The sequence below is a fragment of the Thunnus maccoyii genome, chromosome 14 (genome assembly GCF_910596095.1).
Source record: "Thunnus maccoyii chromosome 14, fThuMac1.1, whole genome shotgun sequence".
NCBI classification, from domain to species: domain Eukaryota; kingdom Metazoa; phylum Chordata; class Actinopteri; order Scombriformes; family Scombridae; genus Thunnus; species Thunnus maccoyii.
The window spans coordinates 298,791-320,689 of NC_056546.1; the positions used below are offsets into that span (position 1 = coordinate 298,791).

The window sequence follows — 21,899 nt, forward strand, 5'->3', positions numbered from 1 at the left end:
TTTCCTTGCGTCTCTCCTGCATCCACGTTGGAGGGAGTAAAAGTGAGGGAACCGTGGATGCAATTTAAGAGACTTGGGGTGCAGCCCAGGGGTTTCCTCTCTCCTCCAGGTGCATTTAAGGGATTGGAAGATCCTCCATGATGGCGGGGAGAGGACGGGTCACGGAGGAGAGAGGAGGAAGCATAGAATTAGCGAATTGAAAAGCACCTGTTGTAAATGTGAAATTGAGATTATTGAATATCAGTCCGCTAGGTGGCACTGCAACACTGACATAGTGGCCAGTTGAGAGTTCAGCACATAGTAGAAGAAACTAGTTCCCGCTGTGCCATAAAAACTGTTGTGACCCAGCTGCACACTTCCTTCACCAGGAGCGAGTAAAACTCCTCCCTGTTCAAACAGAAGCTTCCCGTAAGTCACACACCCCTCTACATCGGACGCGATGACGTAGCGCAGCGACGGGCCGAAGCGGCCAATGAATGCGGCGTTTACGTATGACGTGTATTACAGGAAGCAGCTGTGTTGTCTCTTAGCAGCAGTCGGTGATCAGCGGTGTTTTGATTGTTGTTTTCCAGCTCAAACTGCTTCATACGGACGGATCTCAGGTAAGACCGACTGTGTCCCGGTAAAGGGGACTCTGTTACGGTTTAATCTCTCGTTTATTCGGCCTGAACACACTTATTATCACTTTACTCCGTTAGCATTAGCATTAGCCGCTTCCTGTTAGCGCTGAGTTCAGGAACTCGCTGCTCGTCTTTAACAGAAACGGTCACTGACGGTAAATAACGGAGGTTACCGGGAGTTACCGGCGCTGTGCGGGCTGACCGGGCTGAGCGGAGGGCCGGGTGGACCTGTCGGTGATTCATCACGGAAGAAAAGTCGGTTTAAACTAACAGGAACTAACCTGAGCAGACAGGTTAGCTGCAGCTAAGCTAATGTTAGCGTCCGTCTGTGTTTAAAGTTTAGATTTTTATTTCGAACTTATTAAATAAATAAAAAATATACGTAAGAAAACAAAATAAGAATAACCTGTAAAATTAACAGCAAACATTTACATCAAAGTCTCAACAAACAACATAAATTAATATTTCATGTCTTTAAGGAGCAGGAAGAAGTTATCAAGTCCCACCCCTTTTTATATTTTATCAAAAATCTATAATCAATAGTCTAAATGTTAAACATAGATATTCCAACTTTCCGGCCCAGTGTTCAGAGTACACAACTCCATCAAATCAATCAAAAAGGAAACATTCAGAACGGAAACAGTCAAAATAAACAAACAAAACCACAAACATCCTGTCGTACTCTGCATGCTAATCCATCACATATCCGATCAATAATTCAATATGTTATTTTTAAATATTCCTTTAAATGTATTTAATGTTTCTTCTTATTTCCGCACTAATTGTTTCTTGAACCTTCTTCCTCTCATCGTGTCGACTTTCTCTCATTTTAAATAACTTTTAAATGTTATTTGGTATTAATTGATTTCAAGTTTGTTCATGATTTGAAATGTACGTAATATAAAGTGTGTTTGTTGTTTCTCTATAAGTGGTTTTGTTTATGGTTCTTATGGCTCTTTTGAAGGATGAAGATTAGATCGGCACTTGTTTTCTATGTATTTCCACACAGTCAGTTGTGTATGGGACTATAAACACTGTAAAGTGCATAAAGACGTTCTTCAACTTTATATAGTATTACACAATTGACTTTAGCTTTGACATAATTTTTATGTGGCTTCCAGCATGATTTATTATCTATTATCACTGAAGGACATGTAATTTGAGTCACTCTTTCTGTTTCTACATCGTTTATTATGAGTTTCCTGTTTGAGTTAAATGATTCCCAAAGATTATAAATTTAATTTTACTTAAATTCATTGTTAGTTTGTCAGAATCAAATCATTTCTTCAGCATTTCCACTTCTTTCTCCTCTGCATCCAAATTCTAACCACAACAAAATAAACTTGTATCATCTGCAAATAATTTAGTTTTTAATATGTTGGAAACCTCACATATATTATGCACAAAACAAACAACAGTGGTCCCAACACTGAGCCCTGGGGAACCCCACAAGTAACCTCCAGTAGTTGTGCATTACAGTTATTGATTTGCACGTATTGATACCTGTTCTCCAGGTAACTGCTGAACTTCCTCTAATTCTATATCTTTGTAATATCTTCAATATTAAGTCATGGTCAACTGTATCAAATGCTTTTTTAGAATCCAGGAATACTCCACTCTGCTCCACTATTGCCGTTGATATTTCATCCACAAGCTGCAGATGAAGTTCTGTTAGATCTAAACCCAGATTGCTGTTCATACAGAACATTATGTTTTGTGACAAAGTCTTCTAATCTTTTATAGAATATATTTCCAGTATTTTAGAGAACAGTGAAAGTACAGAAACAGGTCTTCAGTTAGAGACTGCATGTTATATATCGCTATGACTGCAGCTGTTTTCATTTTGCTTGGAAATAAAGCAGCTTGTAGAGACTGATTACAGATATGAGTCAGAGGTTTCACCACACACTCACTTTTTTTTGACCGGAAATGACACAAGCGTCTCCCAAAAGATAATAAGACGACGTACAAGAGGCATCAATGTGGAAAAAATTATTTCTCAGCTTTTATTTACATTTGAACAAAAAGTAGCATGTCCAAAATTATTCAATAAGTTATAATGTCAGTTCTATATATAAGTTCTAGACCATTCCAAATAGTTCAAGCTGTTCTAAAGCATCCTAATTACCCTGATTCATTGGGAACAGCTGTTTTAATGAAAAACAGCAACTCTCTGCAGTTGGTTTGTGGACAGTCATGGTTAAGACAAAGGAGCTCACTGAGGACCTGCGGCTGAACATTGTGGCTGCTCACAAGTCAGGAAAGGGCTATAAGGCCATATCTAAATGTTTTCAAGTTCCAGTGACTACAGTGCAAAGTATTATCAAAAAATACAAGACGTTCCGCACTGTGGAAAATCTCAGAGGACGTGGTCGGAAGCCAAAAGTGACACCTGTGCTGGCCAGGAGGACAGTGAGATCACCACCAAGGCCTTCCTGGTGAATATGTGCTCTGCTGGTGGCAACGTCTCAAGGCTGACAGTCCAACGGACACTGCACACTGCTGGGTTCCACGGACGCAGGCCAAGGAGGACGCCACTTCTCCAGATAAGGCAAACAAAAGCCTGCTTGGCCTTTGCAGATGCTCAAAGAAGAAGACTTCTGGTTTTCTGTTTTATCAGATGAAACAGAATTTGAATTGTTTGGTCACAATGATGTATCCTTCATTTGGCGTAAAAAAGGAGAAGCCTTCAACCCTAAGAACACCATCCCCACTGTCAAACATGGTGGTGGGAACCTAATGCTTTGGGGGTGTTTTTCAGCCAATGGACCAGGGAACCTAATCACAGTAAACGGCACCATGAAAAAAGAGCAATGCATCAAGATTCTCAACAACAACGTCAGGCAGTCTGCTCAGAAACTTGGCCTTGGGCACCAGTGGACATTTCAGCACGACAGCAACACAAAAGTGGTGAAGAAATGGTTAGCGGACAAAAACATTAACGTTTTGCAGCGGCCCAGCCAGAGTCCTGACTTGAATCCAATTGAGAATCAGTGGAGGGAGTTAAAGATCAGGGTGATGGCAAGAAGACCCTCCAACCTGAAAGAGTTGGAGCTCATCGCTACAGATGAATGATGAACCAGTGGAGACATGCAAAACGCTGCTCAGCAATTATAGGAAGTGTTTGATTGCCATTAAGGCTTTTCTATTGATCATTGAGAAGGGTATGAATAATTTTGGACATTTGGCCACTTTTTGTTCAAATGTAAATAAAAGCTGAGAAATATTTATTTCCACAATGATGCCTCTTGTACGTCGTCTTATTATCTTCTGGTAGACGCCTGTGTCATTTCCAATCAAGAAAAAACTTACTGGTTGAATAAAAGTAACTTTGCCAGGTGTATGAATCATTTCAGGCTTGACTGTATAAAACATGTCAGCACATATGTGAGTTGTGTATGTTGTGTCTTTCAGAGATGTACTACTATCGCTATGACAACGCTGAGGTCAGCTGCTGCTACAAATACCTGATGTTCAGCTACAACATCATCTTCTGGGTGAGTTACCTGTTCACCTGTTCACCTGTTTACATGTTGAACTGAGACGGAACCATTCCCAGGTACAATCAGCCGTCCGACCGTGGATGCATAATAAGATCTGCATACAGACTCAAAGATGGCGCCTCTTCAGTTGAGTGAGAATCGTTCACTTGGCACATGAAGCACAAACAGTTTCTAGCTTCCAGGTTCCAGGTGTGTGTTTCTCCCGCTGGCCCCGCCCACCAGTCTCCAGTACATTCAGAGCGGCGCCGCCAGGATCCTGAGAGCACAAAAACACGAGGGCTGTAGTCTCCTGGCCGACTGGTTGATTAGTTGGTCGATATGCTCTCGTACGACCAAATTCTCATTAGTCGAATAATCGCTGAGTTACTTTCATAAGAAGAAAAGTGCTTCATCAATAATCCATTATTTCCTGCAGCAGGAAGGACGGACTAACAAATTACTTTTCAAATTACTTCAACTTTGAAGGCAGCACAGAGACTCTTTTAAAAAAGGCCTAAAAACCTTTTTCATCTTAACTCTTCTTCTTCTTCTTCTTCTTCTTCTTATTATTATTATTATTATTATAATTATTATTATTATTATTATTATTATTATTATTATTATTATTATTATTATTATTATTGGTGTTGTTGTTATTCATGTTGTGTGTTCTATGTTATTAATAAGTTTCACTATGAATGAAAAATTTGGTAAAAATTACTTATTAACCTTAATGGATCATAAATTAATAACAGGAAGAATCATAATTGACCTTATTTGCACCCGTTTCATCCGTCTTTCAAACCTGCTGAGAAGTGTTTCCTGTTTGAGCGTTAGCTAACAGGAAGTGATGTGACTGGCATCCTGTGTGGTTGAGGGAGGAAATGTGGCAACAACTCAGTCAGAGTCAGTCAGCTGAGCTGCTCCAGTAATCAAAGATCAGAATCATCCTCCGCCTGCAGCGTTTCATATGTAACGATGATGAAACATGTCGTCGACTCACCAGCGAGTCATGTACGTTTGATATTGTGCAAGAAAAAAACAGAACTGATAAATGCTCCATCATGTCGACATGTTTCCGATCTGATCTGAGGGCGTCTCCTCAGAAACAACCCACTCACTGGAAACCAGTCTGGAAACCAGTGGCTTCATTCATCTAACTGACTGGAAACCAGTGAATTTATTCATCTAACTGGAAACCAGTGTGTGTTAGTGGATCTGACTAAACACTGGTGTGTTAGTGGATCTGACTAAACGCTGGTGTGTTAGTGGATCTGACTAAATGCTGGTGTGTTAGTGGATCTGACTAAACGCTGGTGTGTTAGTGGATCTGACTAAATGCTGGTGTGTTAGTGGATCTGACTAAACGCTGGTGTGTTAGTGGATCTGACTAAACGCTGGTGTGTTAGTGGATCTGACTAAATGCTGGTGTGTTAGTGGATCTGACTAAACACTGGTGTGTTAGTGGATCTGACTAAATGCTGGTGTGTGTCTTGTGTTGCAGCTAGCTGGAGTCGCCTTCATTGCAGTGGGTTTCTGGGCGTGGAGTGAAAAGGTGATTGCACACATACAGATTGGAACAACGATAGACTCAATAAATCAGTATTGGTCTTGTATCAAGAACATTTTTGTCTTTTAGAAAAACAGCGTAAAAGTTTGATCTTTTACACACATATGTCACATGGTGATAATTACACACATCATGATGTTGTTGTGGTTCACAGGGAGTCCTGCTGGACCTGACCCAGGTGACCAAGCTGCATGGTTTCGACCCGGTCTGGTTGGTTCTGGTGGTGGGCGGAGTCACCTTCATCCTGGGCTTCGCCGGCTGTGTGGGAGCCCTGAGAGAAAACATCTGTCTGCTCAAGTTTGTACGTAAAAAAAACAAAACAAAAAAACCATCTGTCTGCGACAGTTTAAAAACATCAGATTGTTAACTTTGTTTTTTGCACATCTTTGTGGATTTCTGTCAGTTTTCGGGAGTGATCGGCTTCATCTTCTTCCTGGAGCTGACGGCGGCGGTGCTGGCAGTGGTTTTCCAGAGTCAGGTCAGAGAGTGGATCAACGAGTTCTTTCTGGCAAACGTCAAAGCGTACAGAGACGACATCGACCTGCAGAACCTCATCGACTCCCTGCAGAGGATGGTAACTGCTTCCTGTGCTGTCAGTTACAGCTGTTTACTTCTTCAGTTTATTACAAGTCAGAGCTGCAACTGACATCATTCAGTCATGATTCAATACGTTTAAACCTCTAGGATCCTGTTTACTGTTGGTTGAAGGATCCTGTTTACTGTTGGTTGAAGTATCTTGTTTACTGTTGGTTGAAGGATCTTGTTTACTGTTGGTTGAAGGATCCTGTTTACTGTTGGTTGAAGGATCCTGTTTACTGTTGGTTGAAGGATCCTGTTTACTGTTGGTTGAAGGATCTTGTTTATTGTTGGTTGAAGGATCTTGTTTACTGTTGGTTGAAGGATCTTGTTTACTGTTGGTTGAAGGATCCTGTTTACTGTCGGTTGAAGGATCTTGTTTATTGTCGGTTGAAGTATCTTGTTTACTGTCGGTTGAAGGATCTTGTTTACTGTTGGTTGAAGGATCCTGTTTACTGTTGGTTGAAGGATCCTGTTTACTGTCGGTTGAAGGATCTTGTTTATTGTCGGTTGAAGTATCTTGTTTACTGTCGGTTGAAGGATCTTGTTTACTGTTGGTTGAAGGATCCTGTTTACTGTTGGTTGAAGGATCCTGTTTACTGTTGGTTGAAGTATCTTGTTTACTGTTGGTTGAAGGATCTTGTTTACTGTTGGTTGAAGGATCCTGTTTACTGTTGGTTGAAGGATCCTGTTTACTGTTGGTTGAAGTATCTTGTTTACTGTTGGTTGAAGGATCCTGTTTACTGTTGGTTGAAGGATCCTGTTTACTGTTGGTTGAAGGATCTTGTTTATTGTTGGTTGAAGGATCTTGTTTACTGTTGGTTGAAGGATCTTGTTTATTGTTGGTTGAAGGATCTTGTTTACTGTTGGTTGGAGCATCTTGTTTACTGTTGGTTGAAGGATCTTGTTTATTGTTGGTTGAAGGATCCTGTTTACTGTTGGTTGAAGGATCCTGTTTACTGTTGGTTGAAGGATCTTGTTTACTGTTGGTTGAAGGATCTTGTTTACTGTTGGTTGAAGGATCTTGTTTACTGTTGGTTGAAGAATCCTGTTTACTGTTGGTTGAAGAATCCTGTTTACTGTTGGTTGAAGGATCTTGTTTACTGTTGGTTGAATGATCCTGTTTACTGTTGGTTGAAGGATCTTGTTTATTGTTGGTTGAAGGATCTTGTTTACTGTTGGTTGGAGGATCTTGTTTACTGTTGGTGAAGGATCTTGTTTACTGTTGGTTGAAGGATCTTGTTTACTGTTGGTTGAAGGATCTTGTTTACTGTTGGTTGAAGGATCCTGTTTACTGTTGGTTGAAGGATCTTGTTTACTGTTGGTTGAAGGATCCTGTTTACTGTTGGTTGAAGGATCTTGTTTACTGTTGGTTGAAGGATCCTGTTTACTGTTGGTTGAAGGATCTTGTTTACTGTTGGTTGAAGGATCCTGTTTACTGTCGGTTGAAGGATCTTGTTTATTGTCGGTTGAAGGATCTTGTTTACTGTTGGTTGAATGATCCTGTTTACTGTTGGTTGAAGGATCTTGTTTACTGTTGGTTGAAGGATCCTGTTTACTGTCGGTTGAAGGATCTTGTTTATTGTCGGTTGAAGGATCTTGTTTACTGTTGGTTGAATGATCCTGTTTACTGTTGGTTGAAGGATCTTGTTTACTGTTGGTTGAAGGATCTTGTTTACTGTCGGTTGAAGGATCTTGTTTATTGTTGGTTGAAGGATCTTGTTTACTGTTGGTTGAATGATCCTGTTTACTGTTGGTTGAAGGATCTTGTTTACTGTTGGTTGAAGGATCCTGTTTACTGTTGGTTGAAGGATCCTGTTTACTGTTGGTTGAATGATCCTGTTTACTGTTGGTTGAAGGATCTTGTTTACTGTTGGTTGAAGGATCCTGTTTACTGTTGGTGAAGGATCTTGTTTATTGTTGGTTGGAGGATCTTGTTTACTGTTGGTGAAGGATCTTGTTTATTGTTGGTTGGAGGATCTTGTTTACTGTTGGTGAAGGATCTTGTTTACTGTCGGTTGAAGGATCCTGTTTACTGTCGGTTGAAGGATCTTGTTTATTGTCGGTTGAAGGATCTTGTTTACTGTTGGTTGAATGATCCTGTTTACTGTTGGTTGAAGGATCTTGTTTATTGTCGGTTGAAGTATCTTGTTTACTGTCGGTTGAAGGATCTTGTTTACTGTTGGTTGAAGGATCCTGTTTACTGTTGGTTGAAGGATCCTGTTTACTGTTGGTTGAATGATCCTGTTTACTGTTGGTTGAAGGATCTTGTTTACTGTTGGTTGAAGGATCTTGTTTACTGTTGGTTGAAGGATCCTGTTTACTGTTGGTGAAGGATCTTGTTTATTGTTGGTTGGAGGATCTTGTTTACTGTTGGTGAAGGATCTTGTTTATTGTTGGTTGGAGGATCTTGTTTACTGTTGGTGAAGGATCTTGTTTATTGTTGGTTGGAGGATCTTGTTTACTGTTGGTGAAGGATCTTGTTTATTGTTGGTTGGAGGATCTTGTTTACTGTTGGTGAAGGATCTTGTTTATTGTTGGTTGGAGGATCCTGTTTACTGTTGGTTGAATGATCCTGTTTACTGTTGGTTGAAGGATCTTGTTTACTGTTGGTTGAATGATCTTGTTTACTGTTGGTTGAATGATCCTGTTTACTGTTGGTTGAATGATCCTGTTTACTGTTGGTTGAATGATCTTGTTTACTGTTGGTTGAATGATCCTGTTTACTGTTGGTTGAATGATCCTGTTTACTGTTGGTTGAAGTATCTTGTTTACTGTTGGTTGAAGGATCTTGTTTACTGTTGGTTGAAGGATCCTGTTTACTGTTGGTGAAGGATCTTGTTTATTGTTGGTTGGAGGATCTTGTTTACTGTTGGTGAAGGATCTTGTTTACTGTTGGTTGAATGATCTTGTTTACTGTTGGTTGAATGATCCTGTTTACTGTTGGTTGAATGATCTTGTTTACTGTTGGTTGAATGATCTTGTTTACTGTTGGTTGAATGATCCTGTTTACTGTTGGTTGAATGATCCTGTTTACTGTTGGTTGAAGTATCTTGTTTACTGTTGGTTGAAGGATCTTGTTTACTGTTGGTTGAAGGATCCTGTTTACTGTTGGTGAAGGATCTTGTTTATTGTTGGTTGGAGGATCTTGTTTACTGTTGGTGAAGGATCTTGTTTACTGTTGGTTGAAGGATCTTGTTTACTGTTGGTTGAAGTATCTTGTTTACTGTTGGTTGAATGATCCTGTTTACTGTTGGTTGAATGATCCTGTTTACTGTTGGTTGAATGATCCTGTTTACTGTTGGTTGAAGGATCTTGTTTACTGTTGGTTGAAGGATCCTGTTTACTGTTGGTGAAGGATCTTGTTTATTGTTGGTTGGAGGATCTTGTTTACTGTTGGTGAAGGATCTTGTTTACTGTTGGTTGAAGGATCTTGTTTACTGTTGGTTGAAGTATCTTGTTTACTGTCGGTTGAAGGATCTTGTTTACTGTCGGTTGGAGGATCCTGTTTACTGTTGGTTGAAGGATCTTGTTGTTGGTTGAAGGATCTTGTTGGTTGAAGGATCTTGTTTACTGTGGGTTGAAGGATCTTGTTGGTTGAAGGATCTTGTTTACTGTTGGTTGAAGTATCTGGTTTACTGTTGGTTGAAGGATCCTGTTTACTGTTGGTGAAGGATCTTGTTGTTGGTTGAAGAATCTTGTTGTTGGTTGAAGGATCTTGTTTCCTGTTGGTTGAAGGATCTTGTTGGTTGAAGGATCTTGTTTACTGTGGGTTGAAGGATCTTGTTGGTTGAAGGATCTTGTTTACTGTTGGTTGAAGGATCTTGTTTACTGTTGGTTGAAGGATCTTGTTTACTGTTGGTTGAAGGATCTTGTTGGTTGAAGGATCTTGTTTACTGTTGGTTGAAGGATCCTGTTTACTGTTGGTTGAAGGATCTTGTTGGTTGAAGGATCTTGTTTACTGTTGGTTGAAGGATCCTGTTTACTGTTGGTTGAAGGATCTTGTTTACTGTTGGTTGAAGGATCTTGTTTCTGTAACAGAACTACTGCTGTGGAGCTCAGGATCCAGACGACTGGAATCTGAACGTTTATTTCAGCTGTAACGGGACTCATCGCAGCAGAGAAAAATGTGGAGTTCCTTTCTCTTGCTGCATCACTGATCCTGCTGTGAGTTCACTACAAATCAATATGAATCATTATTGATCATAATCGTCTTTGATTCAGTTCAGCTGTTTCTGTGATTGTGCATTAAACTACAAAACTGAAAACTTCAGAACAGTCTGTTTAGTGTTTGTGTTTGTTTCAGGACTCGGTGGTGAACACTCAATGTGGCTACGACGTGAGAAACAAACCAAAGGTGAGGTCTCTTCTGATTGGTTCTTCTGAAGTCTAAAACATCTGAATACGAGATCAATACTCAGTATTGTTAATTTTCCAACAGGAACATTAACATGTTCTTGTTGGTGTTATGTTCACATGCTCCAGTAACCATAACAACACGTTCAAATGCTGTAATGGGATCATTTCATGTGTTGTTACGGTTTTATCAGTAATTTCTAAAAAGAATATTTTTAATGTTCTAATATGTTGTTAATGTTCTGACAGGAATATATTCTTAAACACTGTGTTCTTCTGTTCTAACGTGATGTTTCATCTGGAACATATATTTCTAATGTTCTAATTTTATTGTGTCATATCAGAGCGAGTGGAGAGATCATATTTACATCAAAGGCTGCATTGCTGCGTTAGAGGACTGGTTACCTGGAAACCTTTACACTGTGGCCATCGTCTTCATCGTCATCTCTCTGCTGCAGGTACAAATACTCCACACACCAAATGTGTACTGTCGCTTTAACTGTACAGACGGCGTACTGTCGCTTTAACCACACTGACGGCGTACTGTCGCTTTAACCACACTGACGGCGTACTGTCGCTTTAACCACACTGACGGCGTACTGTCGCTTTAACTATACTGACGGCGTGCTGTCGCTTTAACTATACTGACGGCGTACTGTCGCTTTAACTATACTGACGGCGTACTGTCGCTTTAACCACACTGACGGCGTACTGTCGCTTTAACTATACTGACGGCGTACTGTCGCTTTAACTATACTGACGGCGTACTGTCGCTTTAACCACACTGACGGCGTACTGTCGCTTTAACTATACTGACGGCGTACTGTCGCTTTAACCACACTGACGGCGTACTGTCGCTTTAACTATACTGACGGCGTACTGTCGCTTTAACTATACTGACGGCGTACTGTCGCTTTAACTATACTGATGGCGTACTGTCGCTTTAACTATACTGACGGCGTACTGTCGCTTTAACCACACTGACGGCGTACTGTCGCTTTAACCACACTGACGGCGTACTGTCGCTTTAACCACACTGACGGCGTACTGTCGCTTTAACTATACTGACGGCGTACTGTCGCTTTAACTATACTGCTGTCGTACTGTCGCTTTAACCACACTGACGGCGTACTGTCGCTTTAACTATACTGCTGTCGTACTGTCGCTTTAACTATACTGCTGTCGTACTGTCGCTTTAACTATACTGACGGCGTACTGTCGCTTTAACCACACTGACGGCGTACTGTCGCTTTAACTATACTGACGGCGTACTGTCGCTTTAACCACACTGACGGCGTACTGTCGCTTTAACTATACTGCTGTCGTACTGTCGCTTTAACTATACTGCTGTCGTACTGTCGCTTTAACTATACTGCTGTCGTACTGTCGCTTTAACCACACTGACGGCGTACTGTCGCTTTAACTATACTGACGGCGTACTGTCGCTTTAACCACACTGACGGCGTACTGTCGCTTTAACTATACTGACGGCGTACTGTCGCTTTAACTATACTGACGGCGTACTGTCGCTTTAACTACACTGACGGCGTACTGTCGCTTTAACCACACTGACGGCGTACTGTCGCTTTAACTACACTGACGGCGTACTGTCGCTTTAACTATACTGACGGCGTACTGTCGCTTTAACTATACTGACGGCGTACTGTCGCTTTAACTATACTGATGGCGTGCTGTCGCTTTAACCACACTGACGGCGTACTGTCGCTTTAACTATACTGACGGCGTACTGTCGCTTTAACTATACTGACGGCGTACTGTCGCTTTAACCACACTGACGGCGTACTGTCGCTTTAACTATACTGCTGTCGTACTGTCGCTTTAACTACACTGACGGCGTACTGTCGCTTTAACTATACTGACGGCGTACTGTCGCTTTAACTATACTGCTGTCGTACTGTCGCTTTAACCACACTGACGGCGTACTGTCGCTTTAACTACACTGACGGCGTACTGTCGCTTTAACTATACTGACGGCGTACTGTCGCTTTAACTATACTGACGGCGTACTGTCGCTTTAACTATACTGATGGCGTGCTGTCGCTTTAACCACACTGACGGCGTACTGTCGCTTTAACTATACTGACGGCGTACTGTCGCTTTAACTATACTGACGGCGTACTGTCGCTTTAACCACACTGACGGCGTACTGTCGCTTTAACTATACTGCTGTCGTACTGTCGCTTTAACTACACTGACGGCGTACTGTCGCTTTAACTATACTGACGGCGTACTGTCGCTTTAACTACACTGACGGCGTACTGTCGCTTTAACTATACTGACGGCGTACTGTCGCTTTAACCACACTGACGGCGTACTGTCGCTTTAACTATACTGATGGCATGCTGTCGCTTTAACCACACTGACAGCGTACTGTCGCTTTAACCACACTGACGGCGTACTGTCGCTTTAACTATACTGACGGCGTACTGTCGCTTTAATTATACTGACGGCGTACTGTCGCTTTAACCACACTGACGGCGTACTGTCGCTTTAACCACACTGACGGCGTACTGTCGCTTTAACCACACTGACGGCGTACTGTCGCTTTAACTATACTGACGGCGTACTGTCGCTTTAACCACACTGACGGCGTACTGTCGCTTTAACTATACTGACGGCGTACTGTCGCTTTAACTATACTGACGGCGTACTGTCGCTTTAACCACACTGACGGCGTACTGTCGCTTTAACTATACTGACGGCGTACTGTCGCTTTAACTACACTGACGGCGTACTGTCGCTTTAACTACACTGACGGCGTGCTGTCGCTTTAACTATACTGACGGCGTGCTGTCGCTTTAACTATACTGACGGCGTACTGTCGCTTTAACCACACTGACGGCGTACTGTCGCTTTAACTATACTGACGGCGTACTGTCGCTTTAACTATACTGATGGCATGCTGTCGCTTTAACCACACTGACAGCGTACTGTCGCTTTAACTATACTGACGGCGTACTGTCGCTTTAACCACACTGACGGCGTACTGTCGCTTTAACTATACTGACGGCGTACTGTCGCTTTAACCACACTGACGGCGTACTGTCGCTTTAACTATACTGACGGCGTACTGTCGCTTTAACTATACTGATGGCATGCTGTCGCTTTAACCACACTGACGGCGTACTGTCGCTTTAACTACACTGACGGCGTACTGTCGCTTTAACTATACTGATGGCATGCTGTCGCTTTAACCACACTGACGGCGTACTGTCGCTTTAACTACACTGACGGCGTACTGTCGCTTTAACTATACTGACGGCGTACTGTCGCTTTAACTATACTGACGGCGTACTGTCGCTTTAACTACACTGACGGCGTACTGTCGCTTTAACCACACTGACGGCGTGCTGTCGCTTTAACTATACTGACGGCGTACTGTCGCTTTAACCACACTGACGGCGTGCTGTCGCTTTAACTATACTGACGGCGTACTGTCGCTTTAACTATACTGACGGCGTACTGTCGCTTTAACTACACTGACGGCGTACTGTCGCTTTAACCACACTGACGGCGTGCTGTCGCTTTAACTATACTGACGGCGTACTGTCGCTTTAACCACACTGACGGCGTGCTGTCGCTTTAACTATACTGACGGCGTGCTGTCGCTTTAACTATACTGACGGCGTACTGTCGCTTTAACCACACTGACGGCGTACTGTCGCTTTAACCACACTGACGGCGTGCTGTCGCTTTAACCACACTGACGGCGTGCTGTCGCTTTAACTATACTGACGGCGTACTGTCGCTTTAACTATACTGACGGCGTACTGTCGCTTTAACTATACTGACGGCGTACTGTCGCTTTAACTACACTGACGGCGTACTGTCGCTTTAACCACACTGACGGCGTACTGTCGCTTTAACCACACTGACGGCGTACTGTCGCTTTAACCACACTGACGGCGTGCTGTCGCTTTAACTACACTGACGGCGTACTGTCGCTTTAACCACACTGCTGTCGTGCTGTCAGCTCGTTCATTTGTTGACATGTTTGTAGATCGATATACTTTATTGATCCCAAAGGGAATCGATCACAGATCTATGTTGACGCTCTCTGTGTGCAGATGGTGGGGATCTACCTGGCCCGGACTCTGATCGCCGACATCCAGAAGGTCAAATTCAGTTACTGAACCTGGCTTGCGGGGGCGGAGCCTCCACTTGCAAGGGGGCGGAGCCTCCATTTGCAGGGGGCGGGGCCTCCAGCAGGTGCTACTGGACCAAGTTTCTTCAGTCAGATGTGCCTTCCTCTTCTCTGCTGTGTCTGCGTCACCTCGTTTAATCCCCTCGGTCCTCTGGTGATGTGGTTGCCATGGTGACTGAGAACAGATCTGTGCCTTCACTTTCCTGCAGTTTCAGATTAAACATCACGTGTGTGATGCAGCGCCGCCTCACCGCCACACTCCAAACTGCTGCTCCTGCAGGACTTTTTCTACTCTGTGAATGTTTATTGATCCAGTGTGTGACCTTTGACCTGATTGGCTGTTATTGTTCATCATCATCATCATCATCATCAGTGACCCCAGCTGGGGTTTTTTCAGGTTAACTCAGGTCTTCTTCTTCTCTGACATCAAACCTGCGTCTGTTTTTGTTTTTCTGCTTTCACGGTTTATTTTCTTCGTCCATTAATCAGCTCGTTATTTCCTCAATTAATCAGTTTATCATTTCATGTATGAAGCAAAGTGACGTCTTGTTCTGTCTGAAAGCATTAAATCAATAGTGGGCAAATAGCGGCCCGCGGGCCAAATCCGGCCCTCCAGCAAAAATATTTGGTCCCCCCAAAGTTTTAATGTGTGAATTTTAACAGCTGAAATTCCACAACAGAAAGAGGTGACAAACTAACAGGAACAGTTTCAACAACAACAACAACAACAACAACAACAACAGTGCCTTGAACTATAAATGACGTGTTTATCACGTGTGATTAAAGTGCGTCTGTAGTGTCAAAGTGCAACACAGAACATACATGAGTCACTTTTAGCCAAATCAGTGTTAACGTTAGCTGGAACTCTTTTAGCCTCCAGTTCAAATAGAGAAAAATAAAGAATAGAGATTTGTGTCTGTTAACGGCTCAGCCAATGAAAAGCCCCGACAGAGCTGACCTCATAGCATTAAATGAGCCTTTGATGGGAAACGGTTTGTAAAAATCTGGGTCAGTGATGTCATACAGGTGTTTCTCTCAGACTCTAATTAAAGAACATTGTTAATAGTTTTTCTCCTGCAGGAACCTGAACTCACCTGCAGAAGAAAAACCACAGAAGAAGAATCAAATCACATTAGAAACAGAAACAATCTGAAGTTAAAATCACGGCGTGTTCCTTTAAATCGTCTCCGAGGGACGGCTCAGGTCATGTGACTTGTTTGGTTTTTTTACACTGGATTCGTGAAGCTCCGCCTCCTCCTTGTTAACGAGCTTTGAATAAAGTTTTGAATGAGTTTTTTGTATGAAATAAAGTTTTGAGGTTGTTTGTGTCTATCTGAACTTTTTCTGCTTTGTTTAATTTTTCTGATTTGAGTTTTTGTGTTTTAACCTGAAAGTTCAGTTTTTTTATAAAAGTGAATTTGTCTTTTTTATATTCAACGAAATAAAAATGAAGTTGAATCTGTTTCTGTCTGTTTATTCAAATCTTCAGATTCATGTGATGAATAGAAAGAAACCTTTTAATTTAAAATGTAGATCACATGACACATGAGAGCAGCACTTCCTGTCAGTCAGGCGGCTCCGATGCGTCGCTGGTAAAAAGGTTTCAGCCCTGATTAACATCAACATTTTATAAAATGACTCAGAATATAAAGAAACAATTTCTGTATTAAATGATTTACTTTTTAAACATTAACTCTGCAAACATCTGTAATAAAATACAAGAACGAGTTAAAATGTTTGTCTCAAACGTCTGCAAATAAGGTCAATTATGACTCATCAATTAGTCATCCATGAAGGTTAATAATAAGTTATAATAAGTAACAATAATAAGTTATAATAAGTAACAATAATAAGTAATAATAAGTAACAATAATAAGTAATAATAAGTAACAATAATAAGTAATAATAAGTAACAATAATAAGTTATAATAAGTAACAATAATAAGTAATAATAAGTAACAATAATAAGTTATAATAAGTAACAATAATAAGTAATAATAAGTAACAATAATAAGTAATAATAAGTAACAATAAGTCCACCAGTGCTGTCAGCTGATAAACATAATAATTTAATAATTACATCCACCTATTCAACAACAAACTGACTGTTGGCTTGTTTCAGGATTTTAAATGACCTGCAGTGACATCACTGCAGTGACATCACCGCTGACATCACCGCTAACATCACTGCAGTGACATCACCACTAACATCACCGCTGACATCACTGCAGTGACATCACCACTGACATCACCGCTAACATCACTGCAGTGACATCACCGCTAACATCACCGCTGACATCACTGCAGTGACATCACCGCTAACACCACTGCAGTGACATCACCGCTGACATCACCGCTAACATCACCGCTAACATCACTGCAGTGACATCACCGCTGACATCACCGCTGTGCTAAAATAATCTCGACTCAAAGTCCACTCACATGTTTTTTTCCAGAGCTTTCGACTTCACGCCACTGTCTTCATCAGTGGATACTCAGTTGTCATGGAGACGGGTTGTTCACATGACAGCCGGTGGATACTTCCATCGCTGTCCTCTGTGGCAGCTGTGCTGTTTCCATGACAACCATGAAAATAACCCGTCTGCTGATGAAGCCCATGAGATCGTGACAAGAAAGCCAGTAAGCGGACGTTGAGTTGAGTTTTAAACTGAGAATCTTTCATTCGTTTCATTTTTAATGAAATCACAGATGAGGTTGTGTGTGAAGTTTGAACCTCGTATCTCCAGGATCAATGGATGTGAATATACAGATTGATTGTCTGTCTGCTGGTTTATTATCCTGATTATTATGGTTATTATTATCTTATTGAATCCTGTATTGAAACAGGTCTGTTGAGCAGTTTGTGAAGCAGCGTCTTCATCTTCAGTGTGATGATGAAGATACGATGCTGCTCCCTTCTGTCTGACTGAAACCACTGCAGGGAGAAGCTGCTGTCTGCTTTCTATATCATATCTAACGTGTTTTTTGGGGCAATTTATTCTCTTTTATTGATTTGTACAAAAACATTTGGTGATTTCCTGCCTCAGAGACCCAAAAGACCCAAAGATCTGTTCATACAAAAGGAACAAAAGGCGTCTGAACATCACCTCACAAACACAAAGCAGAAGTTCAGATGTTTCCACTCAAAACAACTCAAACTCATCTTTGTTTGTTTGTTTGTGTCTGTAAGTTTTGTTCAGGATCACTTGTCTCTGACAGGAAGGAGATCCGTGACGCTCCTCCACTACGTTCATCGCTGGGTTTCCGGGCCAGAAACAGGAGAGACACGGTTGTCAAGGACTGAACATGAAGAAGAAACAGCTGCAGGACGACGCTGAGCTCTGGTGAGTTCTGGTGAATTAACACGAGGACACTGCTGGTTTCACACAGTGTCTGATGAATGAGGAGAAGATCAATGAGGAGCTGAATACCTTACTGACAGCTGATCAATACGATCACAATGATCAATTATATCATCTTCCCTCCACTGGCGGCCATCTTTCTTCCTGTGTGTCTTTTTAGGATGTGTGTATGATGTGTGTAATGTGTGTATGATGTGTGTACGTGTGTGTGTGTGTGTGTATGATGTGTAATGTGTGTATGTGTGTAATGTGTGTATGATGTGTGTGTGATGTGTGTGTGATGTGTGTATGATGTGTGTGATGTGTGTGTGATGTGTGTAATGTGTGTATGATGTGTGTGATGTGTGTATGATGTGTGTGATGTGTGTATGATGTGTGATGTGTGTAATGTGTGTATGATGTGTGTGATGTGTGTATGATGTGTGTGTGATGTGTGTAATGTGTGTAATGTGTGTATGATGTGTGTAATGTGTGTATGATGTGTGTGATGTGTGTATGATGTGTGATGTGTGTAATGTGTGTATGTGTGTAATGTGTGTATGATGTGTGTGATGTGTGTATGATGTGTGATGTGTGTATGATGTGTGTAATGTGTGTATGATGTGTGTGATGTGTGTATGATGTGTGTAATGTGTGTATGATGTGTGATGTGTGTAATGTGTGTATGATGTGTGTGATGTGTGTATGATGTGTGTGTGATGTGTGTAATGTGTGTAATGTGTGTATGATGTGTGTGATGTGTGTATGATGTGTGTGTGATGTGTGTAATGTGTGTAATGTGTGTATGTGTGTAATGTGTGTATGATGTGTGTGATGTGTGTATGATGTGTGTAATGTGTGTGATGTGTGTAATGTGTGTAATGTGTGTGATGTGTGTATGATGTGTGTAATGTGTGTATGATGTGTGTGTGATGTGTGTGTGATGTGTGTATGATGTGTGTATGATATGTGTGTGATATGTGTAATGTATGTAATGTGTGTAATGTGTGTATGATGTGTGTGATGTGTGTATGATGTGTGTAATGTGTGTGTGACGTGTGTATGATGTGTGTGATGTGTGTGTGATGTGTGTAATGTGTGTAATGTGTGTATGATGTGTGTGATGTGTGTATGATGTGTGTAATGTGTGTGTGATGTGTGTATGATGTGTGTAATGTGTGTGTGATGTGTGTATGATGTGTGTGATGTGTGTAATGTGTGTAATGTGTGTATGATGTGTGTAATGTGTGTATGTGTGTAATGTGTGTATGATGTGTGTGATGTGTGTATGATGTGTGATGTGTGTATGATGTGTGATGTGTGTATGATGTGTGTAATGTGTGTATGATGTGTGTGATGTGTGTATGATGTGTGTAATGTGTGTATGATGTGTGATGTGTGTAATGTGTGTATGATGTGTGTGATGTGTGTATGATGTGTGTGTGATGTGTGTAATGTGTGTAATGTGTGTAATGTGTGTATGATGTGTGTGATGTGTGTATGATGTGTGTTTGATGTGTGTAATGTGTGTAATGTGTGTAATGTGTGTATGATGTGTGTGATGTGTGTATGATGTGTGTATGATGTGTGTATGATGTGTGTGTGATGTGTGTGTGATGTGTGTATGATGTGTGTATGATGTGTGTGTGATATGTGTAATGTATGTAATGTGTGTAATGTGTGTATGATGTGTGTGATGTGTGTATGATGTGTGTAATGTGTGTGTGATGTGTGTATGATGTGTGTGATGTGTGTGTGATGTGTGTAATGTGTGTATGATGTGTGTGATGTGTGTATGATGTGTGTAATGTGTGTGTGATGTGTGTATGATGTGTGTAATGTGTGTGTGATGTGTGTATGATGTGTGTGATGTGTGTAATGTGTGTAATGTGTGTATGATGTGTGTAAAGTGTGTATGTGTGTATGATGTGTGTGATGTGTGTAATGTGTGTATGATGTGTGTGATGTGTGTATGATGTGTGTATAATGTGTGTGATGTGTGTAATGTGTGTAATGTGTGTATGATGTGTGTAATGTGTGTAATGTGTGTATGATGTGTGTGATGTGTGTATGATGTGTGTATGATGTGTGTATGATGTGTGTGTGATGTGTGTATGATGTGTGTATGATGTGTGTGATGTGTGTATGATGTGTGTAATGTGTGTAATGTGTGTATGATGTGTGTAATGTGTGTAATGTGTGTATAATGTGTGTGATGTGTGTAATGTGTGTAATGTGTGTATGATGTGTGTAATGTGTGTAATGTGTGTATGATGTGTGTGATGTGTGTATGATGTGTGTATGATGTGTGTATGATGTGTGTGTGATGTGTGTATGATGTGTGTATGATGTGTGTGATGTGTGTATGATGTGTGTAATGTGTGTAATGTGTGTATGATGTGTGTGATGTGTGTATGATGTGTGTATGATGTGTGTGATGTGTGTATGATGTGTGTATGATGTGTGTATGATGTGTGTATGATGTGTGTAATGTGTGTATGATGTGTGTATGATGTGTGTATGATGTGTGTATGATGTGTGTGATGTGTGTGATGTGTGTATGATGTGTGTATGATGTGTGTGATGTGTGTATGATGTGTGTATGATGTGTGTATGATGTGTGTATGATGTGTGTATGATGTGTGTGATGTGTGTAATGTGTGTAATGTGTGTATGATGTGTGTAATGTGTGTAATGTGTGTATGATGTGTGTGATGTGTGTGTGATGTGTGTAATGTGTGTAATGTGTGTATGATGTGTGTAATGTGTGTAATGTGTGTATGATGTGTGTGATGTGTGTATGATGTGTGTATGATGTGTGTATGATGTGTGTGTGATGTGTGTATGATGTGTGTATGATGTGTGTATGATGTGTGTGATGTGTGTATGATGTGTGTGATGTGTGTGATGTGTGTATGATGTGTGTATGATGTGTGTGATGTGTGTGTGATGTGTGTATGATGTGTGTGATGTGTGTGATGTGTGTATGATGTGTGTGTGATGTGTGTAATGTGTGTATGATGTGTGTGATGTGTGTGATGTGTGTGATGTGTGTGTGATGTGTGTATGATGTGTGTGTGATGTGTGTAATGTGTGTATGATGTGTGTGATGTGTGTAATGTGTGTAATGTGTGTATGATGTGTGTATGATGTGTGTATGATGTGTGTAATGTGTGTAATGTGTGTAATGTGTGTATGATGTGTGTATGATGTGTGTGTGATGTGTGTGTGATGTGTGTAATGTGTGTAATGTGTGTAATGTGTGTAATGTGTGTGATGTGTGTAATGTGTGTATGATGTGTGTGATGTGTGTATGATGTGTGTATAATGTGTGTGATGTGTGTAATGTGTGTAATGTGTGTATGATGTGTGTAATGTGTGTAATGTGTGTATGATGTGTGTGATGTGTGTATGATGTGTGTATGATGTGTGTGATGTGTGTATGATGTGTGTGATGTGTGTATGATGTGTGTATGATGTGTGTGATGTGTGTATGATGTGTGTATGATGTGTGTATGATGTGTGTATGATGTGTGTGATGTGTGTGATGTGTGTATGATGTGTGTATGATGTGTGTGATGTGTGTAATGTGTGTAATGTGTGTATGATGTGTGTAATGTGTGTAATGTGTGTATGATGTGTGTGATGTGTGTATGATGTGTGTATGATGTGTGTGTGATGTGTGTATGATGTGTGTGTGATGTGTGTATGATGTGTGTATGATGTGTGTATGATGTGTGTGTGATGTGTGTAATGTGTGTATGATGTGTGTGATGTGTGTATGATGTG

The 21,899-nt window shown here is 41.1% G+C and overlaps 1 protein-coding gene across 3 annotated transcripts; it reads left to right on the forward strand.

Annotated features, from left to right (window-relative positions):
- Window positions 1-16,144, forward strand: tspan14 (tetraspanin 14). Of its 3 annotated transcripts, none has more exons than XM_042434147.1 (9): window positions 1-408; window positions 4,035-4,117; window positions 5,607-5,657; window positions 5,827-5,973; window positions 6,076-6,246; window positions 10,290-10,415; window positions 10,555-10,605; window positions 10,949-11,062; window positions 14,693-16,144. In XM_042434147.1, exons 2-9 carry the CDS (start codon window positions 4,037-4,039, stop codon window positions 14,756-14,758), a joined length of 807 nt encoding a protein of 268 aa, XP_042290081.1. In that variant the 5' UTR covers window positions 1-408; window positions 4,035-4,036; the 3' UTR covers window positions 14,759-16,144. The 3 variants fall into 3 exon arrangements, with proteins under 3 accessions (XP_042290081.1, XP_042290080.1, XP_042290082.1); XM_042434146.1 differs by lacking the exon at window positions 1-408 and adding an exon at window positions 478-602; XM_042434148.1 differs by lacking the exon at window positions 1-408 and adding an exon at window positions 689-913.
- The last annotated feature ends 5,755 nt before the right edge of the window (window positions 16,145-21,899 follow it).

Excerpts from the sequence above, each read along its gene's own strand:
- tspan14 (XM_042434147.1), top strand. The coding sequence starts at position 4,037 with ATGTACTACTATCGCTATGACAACGCTGAGGTCAGCTGCTGCTACAAA. Across the intron at positions 10,606-10,948 it reads ACGTGAGAAACAAACCAAAG|AGCGAGTGGAGAGATCATAT; the intron begins GTGAGGTCTCTT and ends GTGTCATATCAG. Across the intron at positions 11,063-14,692 it reads TCGTCATCTCTCTGCTGCAG|ATGGTGGGGATCTACCTGGC; the intron begins GTACAAATACTC and ends CTCTGTGTGCAG.